This window comes from Marmota monax, unplaced genomic scaffold, assembly GCF_021218885.2.
Source record: "Marmota monax isolate L192 unplaced genomic scaffold, Marmota_monax_Labrador192_F-V1.1 WCK01_AAM20220418_F8-fsc00035, whole genome shotgun sequence".
Lineage (NCBI taxonomy): Eukaryota > Metazoa > Chordata > Mammalia > Rodentia > Sciuridae > Marmota > Marmota monax.
The window spans coordinates 467706-483265 of NW_026691961.1; the positions used below are offsets into that span (position 1 = coordinate 467706).

Here is a 15560-nt window from a genome sequence, read left to right on the forward strand (position 1 = left end):
CATTGGTGATTTCTACTTGGGTGGGTGGCCGAATGTTCTGTGCAGGTGATGGTGGTCCCACTGGGTACCTGTTAGTCCTGCATGGATGAGTAGTCAGGAGACCTCCCTCTGATGCTGAGGCCTGGAGCCGTGGATAGGCATGGTGGGCGGTGATTCCTGCTTGGGATCAGGAATATCACTCAAAGAGAAGCAGTACTCTCACTACTTGAATCCCAGTTTACGGAGTGACACAGAATGCTGCCTCCCTCTGGCCCATCATCTTGGATCCTAGATAGTTTTTATTATACCTTTTTCTCTTACACACTCCACATTGTGATTTTTTTGTATAAACCTTCAGCCAGATGCAGGATTTTGTTTCCTTAAAATGTGCTTAATCACTTTTCACTAATTTTCTCAACAGTTGTCTTCTCATTAGGCAAAGCTGTGAGAGGCTTTTTTCAGACCTCAGATCACACTAGTTCCAATGTGATGTGCAAATGCAGTAATGTTAAACCACTACAGAAAGAAAAGACTACCAACTCCAATTTAAACCCAATTAAAGCAAGCTTGTAATTCTGACCAGCCAGGGCTGTCTCTCCTGAAACCTGTGGGAATAGAAGGCAGCACCCCAGCTCTCTAGGAGCACAGCTTTATAGCACAGAAAGTTGAAAAATGGGGGGGGGGTGTGTCTTGAGAACTTACAGATAACAGGATTTTGACAAACATAACACAAAGGCAGATAGTAGGTTAATAGTCCAGCACTTAGGGGGTAAATTTAGATCCCTATAGCAGAACTTAAAGTTTCAGAGAGGGTTGTTATCTGGTCAGGAAAAGCCAGGCAAAGGTGAGTTCAAGACACAGGCAGGCATTCCAAGCAAGTTTAGAAGTCGCAGTAATTTATAGTAAAGCTGAAATTAACTTTTCATGCCTTTGTGATGAGATGGCTCCCAATCTTTTTTTTTTTTTTGAATTTTTAATATTGATTTTTTAGTTTTTGGCGGACACAACATCTTTGCTGTATGTGGTGCTGAGGATTGAACCTGGGCCGCACGCATGCCAGGCGAGCGCGCTATCGCTTGAGCCACATCCCCAGCCCGGCTCCCAATCTTAAGAGGGAATTAGGCTGGGTCTATCATTCCCCTCTTTTCTTATGTGTCACTTTCAAATCTTTGATAGGGTAGGGGAAGAACTCTGAAGGAATTTTAATCCTTCAGGTAACAGTTCCCAACTTCTCAAACTCACCCAAAACAAGTCTCCCTGATCTGATCTGACTCAATTTACCCTTTTATATTGACTGTCTATGTATTTCTGGCAGCATTGTTGTAAGAAAAGGGGCGACGCTCATTCTGGCTTCCTCTGAGCTGAGAATGGTGATGTGGCAGTTCAGGTCAGATTGAAGTCTGATTGGGGAAGAACAGGTTGTAAAGTCCTGTGCAGATGGGTATTTTCTATGAAAGAAACAGAAAACATGAGTATTGAACAAATATTGCCACCTCTGGAACATGACAATGAATATCATGAAGGTGGCAGAAGTTAATATTTTTTTCTCCAGGAGGTGTGAAGATTGAGATGCTGTCCCCATAATAAGGCCAGAGTGGACAAGACCTTTATATAGGAATGTAAATCTTTAACATCTTTAGAGTTATTAGGAATGTAAACACAACATTTAATTTTAACATTGCAGATATCCATCTTCATGAGATGTAGTTAAGTTATTCAATGTCATCTTATCTTATATGTTGCTGGTATGACCTCCGTGTCCAGTAGAGATCCCTTTATTTCTGTTATTTAGGCTGGATAATTATACTAGCAAACATCAAACCTTGCCGCAGTCTGGCTGGGCACAATCAGGAGCCACTTGTCAAAAGAAACTAACTTTATTTTTAGAACCACACACGACAAACAAAATAGTCTCTCAGGAAAAACCCTCAGAGCCTCAACTGCCACCACCGGCTTTTTACAAGCCTCTCTCTCCCACACAAGCTTCTCTCCCTCTCCCACAATCCTCCTGCTCTTGAGGCCGATTGGCTGGGTCACGTGGGCGGAGCCAAAAAAGTCCCCCAATGAGCAGCTCCGTGGTCTGAAAGGGCAGGGAAACAGTCCAATGAGCATCACCACAGAGGAGCCAATCAGCTAGATGTTGCTGGGGCTGCTGTGAGCCAATCGTCAGCCGGCAGCTGGAAGTTTGCTGGCAGCTGGAAGTTTGCTGGGGCCCCTTCGGCTGTGGCTCTCAACATCTCCCCCTCTCTGTTTAAACAACAAGCATGTGGCTTAGGGACCGTGCCTGTTAGGCAGTCCAATTCAACATATGGTCCTTACCCGTCATCGGTTGAACTGACCTCTAGGCGTCAGCCTCCTGTCTTAGGTTGGTACCACTGCAATTGGATCATACCCGTCACTGACTACCGGTCCAGCATACAGCCATACTTGTGGATAGGCCTTTGCACCTGTGGGGGGGTGAGGTTCTTTGCCTCACCTCTGTTGGCCCCCAAATTTTAGACCATCACTAGTAGAGGAGGATGCAAAATGCCATGACATTAAGCCAATTGAGGGCTCCTTTGAAAAATTGTACCACCGGTGACATCATCAGCAAAAATACCCCAACACTACCACAAGTCGCTGCACCAACAGATAGTTCTCAACCACCATAGAGGGTACTCCATTATCAAAAAACGAACAAGGACCAGGTGTTTATCCACGATATCGTGGAGAAAGGCATTGGGCTCCATTGCCAAAAAATGGACAGGGGGGCCCAATGCTCCGGGGCCCATAACCCAGAGGTCGATGGATCGAAACCATCCTCTGCTACCAAAATCAACACAACCACTCAAGTTTTCTCCAAGACCAAAACTGTCATTTCTACACCTCTATAACCACCAAAGTTTCCAAGACTTGGACTTCTTTGGCTAAATTAAACACTAGCCATCTTTTGCTTTGACAGGGCTTTCATCACTTCAGTTGTGGCCATTAACAGTATGGTATTTCTGAACGACAATCTTATCCACAGAGGTCATCCAAAGGTACAAAAGCAAAGGCCCTCGTCTTTTCACTGTCTCAGTCAGTCGTGATTTCAATAACTTCAGTTTTCTCAAACTGTTCACAATAATCTCATGTGATGTTCTTCAGTGACTTCTTTAATGCCACCAACAAAGGTCTTTTACACAGTTAAGTATGCCCATGGTCTTTGAAAATCTTCTCTTGGGACAGCTCTCTTTGGTTCCACATCTCTTTCATGTATCTTGTGTGGTCCTGCACTCATGGCTGTGTCCACTTCCTCCACAGTGGCATAAGTGACAAACCCAAAGCTCCTGGAGCACTTGATGTTTGGGTCTCTCATTACCACAGTCTTGATGTTTGGGTCTCTCATTACCACACAGTCCGTGAGTGTTCCTGATTACTCAAAATAGCATCTCAGACTCTCATCAGTTGTTTCAAAGCTCAGTCCTTTGATGAATAGCTTCTGCAGATGTTCAGATGCTCTGGGGACTCTGATTTAGAGATGATGGTAGTAGGAAGACTCTAACAATGCTTTCTTGGTGGCATCCAGTGACAAAAACGCAACCTCACCTTTTTCCACTATCTCACTGTTCATGAAGTGTAAGTCACATGTGCTTCATTTTGAAGTGGGAACAAAGTAAGTTCACAGTTTGCCCCATAGCTTTTACACTGGCTCTTTCCCCTATTCCAGGAATGCTCCTTCTAATCTTTCAGTCTTCTACTCAAGTATCTATTCCACTTTGACTAATTTTCTATACAGAACTTATTTCAGAAGGGTAGGCATGCATATGACCCTGTATATGTGAAGAAGCAACTTGTTTTTACATATTCTCAGCTATTCCTTTATGTCTATTCATTTCTGATTTTACCTACTAGTTTTGAATTTTTTTATATCTTTATACTGAGAGCAAGTAGACTAATTTAATCTGTACCAAATAATGCTAGAGAGTTTACCAACAGTTCACAACATATAATTATGGTTTCCAAGGAACTTCTTTCATCAGAATTTTACAGGACTTTAGAAACTTGCATTTCTAAAAGTGTTTAATTAAAAGTGTGATTTGGGGAAGCAATTTTAATTTTTCATTTTGTGTCTGATCACATAATACAATAAAATAAAATTAAGTCATTTAATTTACACAATCTTTACACAAATTACTGATACCTAAACACAATTTGACTTGGAAAATGAAATAAAATGAAATTATATGTATACAGTTGTATTCATAAGATAAGTGTGCTAAATGAAAAGCTGTATAATAACGAGAAACATTCAAGGGTCAAATCCAGATACAAAGGAAGACACTCCTCTGAATTCCCATGTTTCATCGAGCATCAAAAACCACCAATCTTTTAGTTCTTTTCTTGTACATTATTCTGTATCCACATTCTCTGCATCTGATTGGATCCCTGGATTTTATTTCATTTTCTGTGTGACATTCTCCACAGATATAGATCATTGGCTGCTGCTTTGGGGGTTGAACGTCCTTCTGAGTGTCCATTCCTACACACCACGCAGACTTTTCCCCGCGTTTCCCTTTGGTGGCCCGTACGGCTGTTGAGAGCCACAGCCGAAGGGGCCCCAGCAAACTTCCAGCTGCCAGCAAACTTCCAGCTGCCGGCTGACGATTGGCTCACAGCAGCCCCAGCAACATCTAGCTGATTGGCTCCTCTGCGGTGATGCTCATTGGACTGTTTCCCTGCCCTTTCAGACCACGGAGCTGCTCATTGGGGGACTTTTTTGGCTCCGCCCACGTGACCCAGCCAATCGGCCTCAAGAGCAGGAGGATTGTGGGAGAGGGAGAGAAGCTTGTGTGGGAGAGAGAGGCTTGTAAAAAGTTGGTGGCAGTTGAGGCTCTGAGGGTTTTTCCTGAGAGACTATTTTGTTTGTCGTGTGTGGTTCTAAAAATAAAGTTAGTTTCTTTTGACAAGTGGCTCCTGATTGTGCCCAGCCAGACTGCGGCATTTGGTGGCTCGCACGGGGAGCGACTGAGGGTAAGTGAAACTGCTCGCCCCTGAGGGCAGGGCGAGAGGATGGGTAGCCATTTTAAGATTCCTCTTTTATTTTGCTTCACTTTTGTTTTAAGTTGCCTGTCCCTGGAGATGAGTGAGACGGAAGAAAAACCGCTCACATCTGAGGAAAAACTATTTACGTCTGAGGAACAGATAGGGAGAAAGGACGGATGCACATGTCAGGAGGATAGAAAGGCTATAATGACTTTTTGTTGTTCCCTTTTTATTTCATTCTGTCTCGGTTTTGTTTGGCGTCATCTTGTTGGGTTGTATTATAGTAGAAATATGGGATCAGAAATTAGTAAAAAACAAACTGAAAGAGTGTTAAGTAAATTGTTAGAGGAAGGAGGCATCCCAGTAAAATCAAGAGCAGTCAGGGCATACGTTGATACAATACAAAAATGTAGCCCATGGCTTTTTAAGGAGGAGTTGTTAAATATATCACAATGGAACCATCATGGTGAATATTTAAAAAGAATAGAAAAGAAAAGCCCAGGGACTCTGCCAGTTGGCACATTGCCATTGTGGACATTCGTATCTTGTTTGCTTAGTCCAAAGCCTTCAGTTCAGACAATGGTAGAGGAAGGAGAAGACATAATGATTTAAGTAAAAGAGAAGGTCTCTCAAGTTAGTCAGACAGAGGAAAAGATTCAAGTAAAAGAGAAGGCCTCTCAAGCTAGTCAGACAGAGAAAGAAAGTGTAAAACAGAAAAAGCCATCAGGGGGAAAGTTACAACAGGAGACTGCTACTAACACCTTTCTATCACCAGAGGGTGTAAGTGTCCAACCAACAGCACCACCTCTACAGGAGACTGTTACTAACACCTTTCTATCACCAGAGGGCGTAAGTGTCCAACCAACAGCGCCACCTCCATATGCTGGGAGGCCCCCAACCCCCGCAGTTGATAGTTGGGATCCTGAGACAAGATCTCAAATACTAACATGCCCTGTATTTGAGGCAGGAGGGCAGCGATTTTACCAAGTTTTAAATTTCAAAACAGTGAAGCAGCTAAAAGAGGCTGTAACAACCTATGGTCCTCAAGCACCCTTCACTGTAAGCATGGTCGAATCCATTAACAACTTGAACATGACGCCAGCAGATTGGGCTAATATGTGTAAAGCTGTGCTAAATGGAGGACAATACCTGTTATGGAAGGTTGCCAATGAGGAATTTTGCAAGGAGACGGCTAGGCAAAATGCAGCAGCTGGTTATCCTCAGAGAAATCTAGATATGTTGTTAGGAAAGGGACCTTATGAGGATCAGCAGCAACAAATTGCATATGATCCTGGCGTATACGCACAAATTGCTGCAGATGCAATTAAGGCATGGAAGACTTTACAAGGACATGGAGGTTTACAAGGTCAATTATCTAAGGTAATACAAGGAGCTAATGAACCTTATGCTGAATTTGTAGATAGGCTTATTCAAACAGCTACCAGAGTTTTTGGGAATACAGAACAAGCAATGCCATTACTAAAACACCTGGCTTATGAGCAAGCGAATCGTTGGTGCAGAGATATCATTAGACCATGGAAACATGAAGATTTAAACACATATATTAAATTATGTAGAGACATTAATGAACAAGAGCAAGTCATGGCAGCTGCAGTAAAACAGGCTTTAGATGCCCGAGACATTAATGAACAAGGGCAAATTGTGGCAGCTGCAGTAAAACAGGCTTTAGATGCCAGGCCAAGAACATGCTACAATTGTGAACAAACAGGACATTTTAAAAGGAATTGCCCCATTGGAGGAGGGTTTAACAAAACTAGGTATCAAAGGAGTAGAATACCAGGTATTTGCCCATGATGCCGTAGAGGGAGACATTGGGCTAATGAATGCCGCAGTCTGACTGGGCACAATCAGGAGCCACTTGTCAAAAGAAACTAACTTTATTTTTAGAACCACACACGACAAACAAAATAGTCTCTCAGGAAAAACCCTCAGAGCCTCAACTGCCACCACCAGCTTTTTACAAGCCTCTCTCTCCCACACAAGCTTCTCTCCCTCTCCCACAATCCTCCTGCTCTTGAGGCCGATTGGCTGGGTCACGTGGGCGGAGCCAAAAAAGTCCCCCAATGAGCAGCTCCGTGGTCTGAAAGGGCAGGGAAACAGTCCAATGAGCATCACCGCAGAGGAGCCAATCAGCTAGATGTTGCTGGGGCTGCTGTGAGCCAATCGTCAGCCGGCAGCTGGAAGTTTGCTGGCAGCTGGAAGTTTGCTGGGGCCCCTTCGGCTGTGGCTTTCAACAAAACCTACCTGTGTAAGTTAGGAATATCTGTAGGCATTAAATTAATTAAAAACTTCTGACTCTGGAAGTTCCTCTCGATAGTCTCTTTTGATAGTTATCAGGCATTCCTGCCTGAGAATCCTACTTTGTAGCCTCCAGTCTTACTTATTTGGGGGCTAACATAAGTGTATATCTTAATATTTAACTATGATTATCTATTTTTAAATGCCCATATTGGCTGTTTGGGTTTTAACTGTTTTTGCTAGGTGTTTAAGATAAAACAAGTCAAACTGACTTTTGTTTCTATTATTAAGGGTCAGCTGAGTTTCCATGGGAGTCACTCTTGGGGAACTTGAGAGCAATTTCTTAGTTCTGCCAGTGCCATTTGGTCTAGGAGGGGTCCAGGTCTTGCTGACCATGTGGCTTCCCTTGGAAGCACCAGGGATGTCTTCCTTCTCCAAAAACCCTCCTCTTCATGGCAAGTGCATCAATTGGCTTTCTGTTCTCCAGTGGTCTCATTAATCTCTCTGATCAGGAGGTTATGTGGTCCAGAGTTGCAAAGCTCTTTAGAGAAGTTCCCTGTCCCCTGGGTTTACACTGACTCAGAGGGCAAGAGCCAAATATTGGTTCTTGGTCCCTTTTAATTTAACTTTAATTTTTAAGACTTGATCTTGAACACCTAGTAAGTCAGTGTCTCCAGTCTCAAATTAAGAATACAGGGCTTTAACTTTAATGTCTATAACCTCAAATCAATTGGGATCTGTGCTATCCTATCTGTCCTTTAAGTGATGGCTTATTATCTTAAATTAACCCAGGTTGTGTGTTCTTGAAGCAATACCTCTGTAAATCATTAACAGGCAACATTTAGACAGTTTATAAAAAAATACAAAATAAAATTAACTAGAGTAGGGCTGGGATTGTGGCTCAGCGGTAGAGTGCGTGCCTAGCATGGGCGGGACCTGGGTTCAATTCTCAGCACCACATAAAAATAAAGACATTATGTTGTGTCCATCTACAAAAAAAAAAAAAAGATTCTCTCTCTCTCTTTAGAAAAAAATTAACTAGAGTAAAAACGTACTTAGTTTGTGTAATATCTACCTTCAATTTTGACTGAGTTATATTATAACCCCCATTTGAGATACTACTAATCTTAGCAATAAAAATCAATCTTTTCAATACAACTTTAAATGAACTGAAGTCTGGCCTGCTGTGGAGTCTTTCTGACATGTATTAAAATGGGAGGCAGAGCCTTATCTCAGGTAAGGCAGGGTTCTTCATAAATCTTTATAAATCTTAAGTAAACTTTTCTAGTTTTGAAGCTGATTTTTGTTTCTTAAATATCATTTTATAAAGTTTACAAATATTGTTGCTTGAGGTCACATGAATATTAGCTAACATAATATGATATTACATTTCAACATGAATTACAGAAAGACTGAGAACTTTTAACCTTTGTGGAAAAGTTGCAAAATGTTTGTGTTCTACAATATTAACCTTTACATACATTAGGCTCTCCTTAACTTAAAATACATTTAAATTGCACCCCAGTATAAAAGGTAACATAAAACTCTAGATCTTATTGATAACAGTTCCAGTTATAGAATATTAAAGAGTATAAATAAATCTCCAATAAAGTTTATCATCTTTATAAGCCCCAAATTACCATAAAACTTTAGTTCAGAGAACACCATCTTGATATAATGTTCTTTTAAAGTTTATACCTTAAAAACTTGTATACCTGGAAGATATGAACATATTTAATATACAAAAAATAGCAATAGCATCATAATTACCATGATGTTTTTATATTAATTAAACTTAGCTCTTAAGGAAATAACATATTATAATATTTTAAAATAATAGTTGTTTTTTAACCACAATTGTATAATCCTTAATTTCTTTAAGATTACTTGCTCAAAAAAATACAAGACTTAATAAACACAATGTTATGAGTAAATCAAGGGTTTAAGAAATCCTAGTTTTTAACATACAGATTAAACTTTGATTGATATCAGTATATTAACATTTGACCTTAAGGAAAAACTTCAAATAGCCTTGATTAAATCATTTTACATATATAAAACCAAACTCATAGAACTTTTAATTTTTCTTTTTTATCTGTTATCCCCCTTTTGTTCACAATATGAAACACTCATTGTAAATTTTTGAGTTTAGACAAATTATTTCATTTTAATAAAAAGAAATACTTTATGTTGTTTACATAACTCTTAATTGAATCAGTTGAAACTTTTGCACCTTTGCATATAAAAATATTTAATAAACCTTTGTATATAGAATTACATTTGTTAACCATTTTATGAAAACACAATGTTTAAGTATATAGAATTATGTCCATTGGGACTTTAAATTTTTAGTAAAACCTTTTTTAGTGTTGACAAAGTAACTTTAAACCCTTTCTTTCATTTATCATTTTATGAAAACTTCAATAATGTTACCCGATAGAATTGAAGGAGTTAAGAGTACTTGATAGTATATTTAACAGTTAGCATTTTAACCTTGTAAATTAATCAGATGTCTAACAAACAAAATTACTGATAAATATGAGTAATCCCATGTTAAATCTACTTTACTTATTTTACCAAAATATCAGACAAGTAAATTGAACAGTATTAGCCATTTTCCTTGTTGAAGGAAATTTCTGGAGCCAAGTTGGACAGGTTTAGATGTCTATAATTATGATACTTACTTTCTATTAACTTTGGGAACAAAGCTGTGATGATAAGTTCCTTACTAAGATAAGCCATTTGCTGTGGAGCAGGTTCACTTCTTTGTGTGGCCATTCCTAGGTTTTGTCTTTCTCTCTGAGTGACAAACAGGATAAATCTTGCTCTAAAGCCTGCTCATAACTCAGGGGGAGTAGACCTTTTAGTAAGAGGCTGTTTAGATATTTTAGAGGTCTAAGGTAAGAGGTGAGAACAGAAAAGCTGATGTTTCTATTCAAGGGGAAATTGACTTTTGGTCCCTTACAGAGAAGCAGGAGAAGCATACTAGGGGCATTTGAGGCTAAAGTTTGGCTAAGGTTACCTCCACACATCTAAGGCAGATCAGAATTTGGGACACTGTGTACTTAGGTTCTCTAGGCCTAGACAGAAAAGTAGGAAACGGCCTCAGCAGGTAGAGCCCAACATGCCTGCTCTGTATTGAACAGTGATTGAGAGCTTCCTAGCCTGGGAAACCTTTCACCCAAATTTTGAAGAGTTACAGATGCATTAGAAGCATTTAAGTAGCTGTTGGGTGCTCATATCATCCTCCAGAAAGAAAGAAGAAAGTGGCATGGCAACACTGCAGTGAGAGGATAAAGAGGAGCTGAAGGAAGGGGAGGGCTTCCTGAGAGTCCTGCTGTGTTCATGCATTAGAGGTAGCATTTTTTCAGCCAAGATCATTCCCAAGAAACAGTCAATAATATCAACACATTATTGCCCATGTCTTAAAGGGACAGAAACAGATACAATCAAAGACACAATGGCAGACAGACAGATAGGAGCTCCAGACTAATCCCGACACACAGGAACCTTTAAAACAGGCAGACCAGATAAGGGGAAAAATCTCCCCAAGTTTCCAATGCCCATTTAATTATGACTCCTAAAAATCAGTGGTACCACAGATGTCCCCATGAGTGGACCAGATGTTCTCACAGAGGGGCAACCAGAAGTGTAAAATCAAGGGTCTCAGTGTGGCGACTTTACTGCATTCAGTCCCCCCCCCCACACACACACACACTTTTTTTTAAAGTAGGTGGAGCAATCCTTACAGTGCAGGGAAGGAAGGTGGGAGTTTCCTGAAGCAAAAGGGGCTTTGGCAGCTGCTGGGAGTCCCATGGTCCCTCCTTTTACTTACAGGATTAGCTCCTGTTGTTAGGTTCGACCTCAGGCACGCTCAATATCTCCTAACTTTCCAGCAGTTAGCTCTCAAAAAGTTTATCTTATATTCTTGGCATGCAGTTGTTTGGAGTGTTAGGCTTCCCCAAGAAAGTGGAGTGGGGGCTCCTCTGGAGTACCCCTGGGGTGTCAAAATTTGTAACTGAAAGTAAGTTTCCTATTCTCAAAGCCAATTTAATAATGAGGACAGGGTTTTGAGAAAAAGGAAAAGGGAGGTTTATTGCTTTGCTAACAAAGGATAAACACAAGGGACTCCCGTCCCTAAGGTTGTGACTCTCTTGATCTGGAGGGACAAGGGGTTTTAAAGGAATATTCAAGAGTTAATTTGGTAGGATTTCCCAGGGTGCCTGATAGCAGGTTATATTCACTTGTTAATTTGGGAGATAGTTCTTAGATCCCCAGCAGGCATTTTCCTTTGCAGTGGATGTACTCAAGGCGACCAACTAGGGGAAGAAAACATTGCTTCCCTAATCCTGCTTAACAAAGGAGGGGTAAAGTTTATCAAAGTTCTTTAAAACACAGCTTAAAGGGGTGTCAGGCTTATTTGCTTTATTACTCGTTTTGATGTTCAATTGTCTTAAGTTTCTATTAGAGAGGACACACAACAAAAGGCAGAAAAAACATATAGAACATAGAACAAGTCATACAAAAATGAGGCCCATGCACCAAAACCAAGGAGCAGTTCAATGTCTTGCTAATGCTCCAGGACAGGAGTGCATAGTACCCCATCAGGTACCTCTCTATCCTTCCAGAGGAATTCCTTACCAAACCAGTACCAGATGTCAGAATGTTTATTACTGTCCTGGACAGGAGTATATGTGCCTCACCAGACAACCTCTCTGTCTTCAGAAGAGATCTCCCTTAACTGAATACCAGATGTTATAAGGGCACCACTTACTTATGGAGGCCTCCTCCATCAAATGCTTGTGAATTATTTTAATGTGGTAGTTCACTCCAGCAACCTGATAAATCAAAAGCATGTCTTGAGATGTCTCAAGGTGGGCACCCCCTAGAGTGAGTCTCCAGCCCAGAGTTCTGGAGCGAATGTTTGGCTTCAGAATTTTGGCAGTCTTAGCTCTCTGGGGCCTCCAAATGTTAAACCATGATGTAAAAAAAGACCACCAACTCCAATTTAAATCAAATTAAAGCAAGCTTGTAATTCCAATGAGCCGGGCCTGTCTCTCCTGAAACCTGTGGGAATAGAAAACAGCACCCCAGCTCTCTAAGAGCACAGCTTTATAGCACAGAAAGTTGAAAAAAGGTGAAGTGTCTTGAGAAGTTACAGATAACAGGATTTTGACAAGCATAACCCAAAGGCAGGTAGTCCAGAACTTAGGGAGTAAATTTAGATCCTAACATCAGAATTTGTGAGGCGCTGCCAGAGTTTCAGAGAGGGTCGTTATCTGGCCAGGGAAAGCCACAATTTGTGAGGTGCCATTAGGGTTTCAGAGAGGGTTGTTATCTGGTCAGGGAAAGCCAGGCATGGGTGAGTTCAAGGCATGGGCAGGCATTCCAAGCAAGTTTAGAAATCACAGTAATTTATAGTAAAGCCAAAGTTAACTTTTCATGCCTTTGTGGTGAGATGGCTCCCAATATTAAGAGGGAATTAGGCTGGGTTTATCAGTAATTCACAGGTAAGCCCTTCCCTGTTCCTTCTGGGGTCTGTGACCAGTACCCCACACAGTGTACTCAGCATTTCAGTCATCTTTTTTTGCTACTGTGACTAAAGGACCCAATGAAACAATTGTAGAGAAGGAAAAGTTTATTTGAGGGCCACAGTTTCAGAGGTCTTAGTCCATAGAAGGCAGGCTCCATTCTTCATGGCTCTGGAGGAGGTAGAACAGCAAGAGCGACACTCTCAGGCAGCACATCATGGGGGAAAGTGTGGCAGAGCTAAGCAGTTCACATGGTGATGAAGCAAAGAGGTCTCCACTCACCAGAAACAAATATTTACCCTACAGCCACTCCCTCAATGAAGCACTTTCTCCAGCCACAGGCCACCTGCCTCCAGTTACCCTGTAGTTAATCCCATCAGGGACTAATTCACCCATTATTTTAAGGCTACCACACAATCAGTTCTCCTCCAAACTGTGTTGCATTTTCTCACACATGAGCTTTTGGGGGACACATCACATCCAAACTGTAATACTCAATCTGCTGTTTTACATATTGTTATGTATATATTGATTTTTTTGGTGCTGGGGATCAAACCCAGGGCTTTGTGCATGACAGGCAAGCACTCTACCAACTGAGCTATATCCCCAGCCCATTTTAATTGATTTTTATTGAGTTTTGTGTCTTACTTTTTCACTGCTGGCCTTGGGCACACATCTTCCTATTTATTGGGTGCTTCCAGGTTTTGAGCACCACTTGTCCTACTGGTATAAACTTGCAGTGGGGTGTTGAATGTGGACCTACATGTGGACTCATTTGGGTTATATCAATTTTGGGAAATGGCTTGGGGTCCAGGAGCCACTGCTGTGACATATGACATGGAGATGGTCACTTCAGCCTTTGAAAGTTGAGTGGTCATGGCCCTGTGAGGAGATTTGTGTGAGGTCTCTGTGTATGTGTAGGTGTACTGGAGCCCCATGACTTCTCAGGTTCTGATCTCCCGCTGTGAGCAGGCTTACTGGTAGGAGCAGCAGTGAAGGAGCAACCTCAGATGTCCCTGTTCTTTTGCAGTAGAGACTCTAGGGAGCAGGAAGCCAGAAATAAGTCAAATGCACACTGTGTGAGCTAGTTGCTGTGGATGATGGAAAGAGGTGATGGGTGCAGAGGCTGCTCTGTCTCCTCCCATCTTGGGGCCTGTGGATGCTGTCTCTGTGGGTCAGTCTGAGTCTGAGTCACCTGCACCCACCTGTATCTGAATGGTAAAATCCTTGATTTTGTCCCACTGTCTGGGGCTATGTGAGTTGGCTAAAGTCTGGAACACAAGGATTTTCTTCCTGTTTTCCCTGGTAGCACTCCTCTTGCTGGGTTGTCTGGAAGTGGTGAGAGCATGCATCCTTCACTTGTTTTTATCATGATGGAGGGAGCCTTTTGTCCTTCAGCCTCAACTATTGTGTTAGGTTCATGTATTGTAGACCTATGGCCCATTAGGGGTTTTCATTCTTTTCAGGTATGTGCATGTTTGTGTCGTGCCGATGGCTTGAGCTTTGTCAGCTGCCTTTTCTTCATTCTTTCCATGTGTTTTCACCTTTCCAGATGCTCAATGTGCAGGTGTTTTCTACAGTTCCTTGGGGGCCACTTCACTCTGATTATGTCCTATAAAGGACAACATTTTCCTTTTTAATGTTGATTCACATTTAAGTTGCACATGTTGATGAGGAGCAGTGAGCCAGTTGCACACCTGTTCCAGTGTGTCATGATCAGATCAGGGCATTAGCTCTTCCATCTGTTAACATTTATCATTTCTTGGTGTCTGTGGACTGCTCCCAGCTTCATTATGAAATACACAGGGACATGCTGTGCACCGTGGTCACCTCCTGTGCTGGTGGGCAGTACTGCTGGCCCTCCTGTGGTATTCTTGTACCTGATACCCAGCCTCCTTCCTCAGACCCACCCTGTCCTCCCTCCCCTCTCTTCCTCCCTCTGGTGACTACTCGTGTACTTTCTGTGAAATCACCTTGTAGCTCACTCTGTGAGTGGAACACACAAGTAGCCTTGTGTGCTGCATTCTTTCACTGAACTTGGTGCCATAGTCCCAGCCTCATTGCTGCAAATGACAGGACTGAAAGCTATTTTTGGTGAAATCAAATTGGTCTGTTATGCTTTCATTAATCTCATGGATGGTACAACATCCCAGAAACCATTCCCAAATCTAGTGTTGTGAGACTTGTGCTCTGCATGTTCTTCTAAGAATTGGTGAGATTTACATTTTATGTTCTAATTCTAGGGGAAAGCATTTCTTTTTTTCACCATAGGTCATGATGGTCCTCTCTGCTTTCCAGGTATTACCTAATTATGTTGAAGTATCCCCTTCTAGACCTCATTTATTGTATACTTTTTATTGTAGAAGCATGTCATCTTTTTCAAATGTTTTTTCTGCAGCAACTAAGATGGTTGTGTGTTTTAGGCATGTTGCTAATCCTGTGTCACATCAGTTGATATTCAAGTGTCAGACCATCTTGCAGTTCAGTTTCTTTGTCTACATATATATTCTTTATATAAACCTCCTGTGATTGTATCTTGGTATTTATTTGAGAATTTTTGCATAATAGCACTCATGAAAGACTTTATCTGAATTATTTTTTGTTCATAATCAGCACAATTTTAGCCTCAAAGAGTGAGACTCGAAATGGTTCTTCCTCTTCAGTTTTTAGAAAGGATTTGAAGGAGATATGTAGTAATGGTTATGAACATTTGCGAGATTTCAACAGTAAACTGCTGCTTCTGGGTTTTCATTCACTGAGGTTAATTCACTCTGTCCATGTCTAGAA

The 15560-nt window shown here is 41.4% G+C and overlaps 1 protein-coding gene across 1 annotated transcript; it reads right to left on the reverse strand.

Annotated features, from left to right (window-relative positions):
• Nucleotides 1–3925: 3925 nt before the first annotated feature.
• LOC124077000 (DNA-directed RNA polymerases I, II, and III subunit RPABC4) lies at nt 3926–4507 on the reverse strand. The gene has a single exon (XM_046421195.1). The coding sequence runs from the start codon at nt 4476–4478 to the stop codon at nt 4302–4304; it is 177 nt and encodes a 58-aa protein (XP_046277151.1). The 5' UTR covers nt 4479–4507; the 3' UTR covers nt 3926–4301.
• Between the last annotated feature and the right edge of the window lie 11053 nt (nt 4508–15560).

Excerpts from the sequence above, each read along its gene's own strand:
- LOC124077000 (XM_046421195.1), bottom strand. The coding sequence starts at position 4,478 with ATGGACACTCAGAAGGACGTTCAACCCCCAAAGCAGCAGCCAATGATC.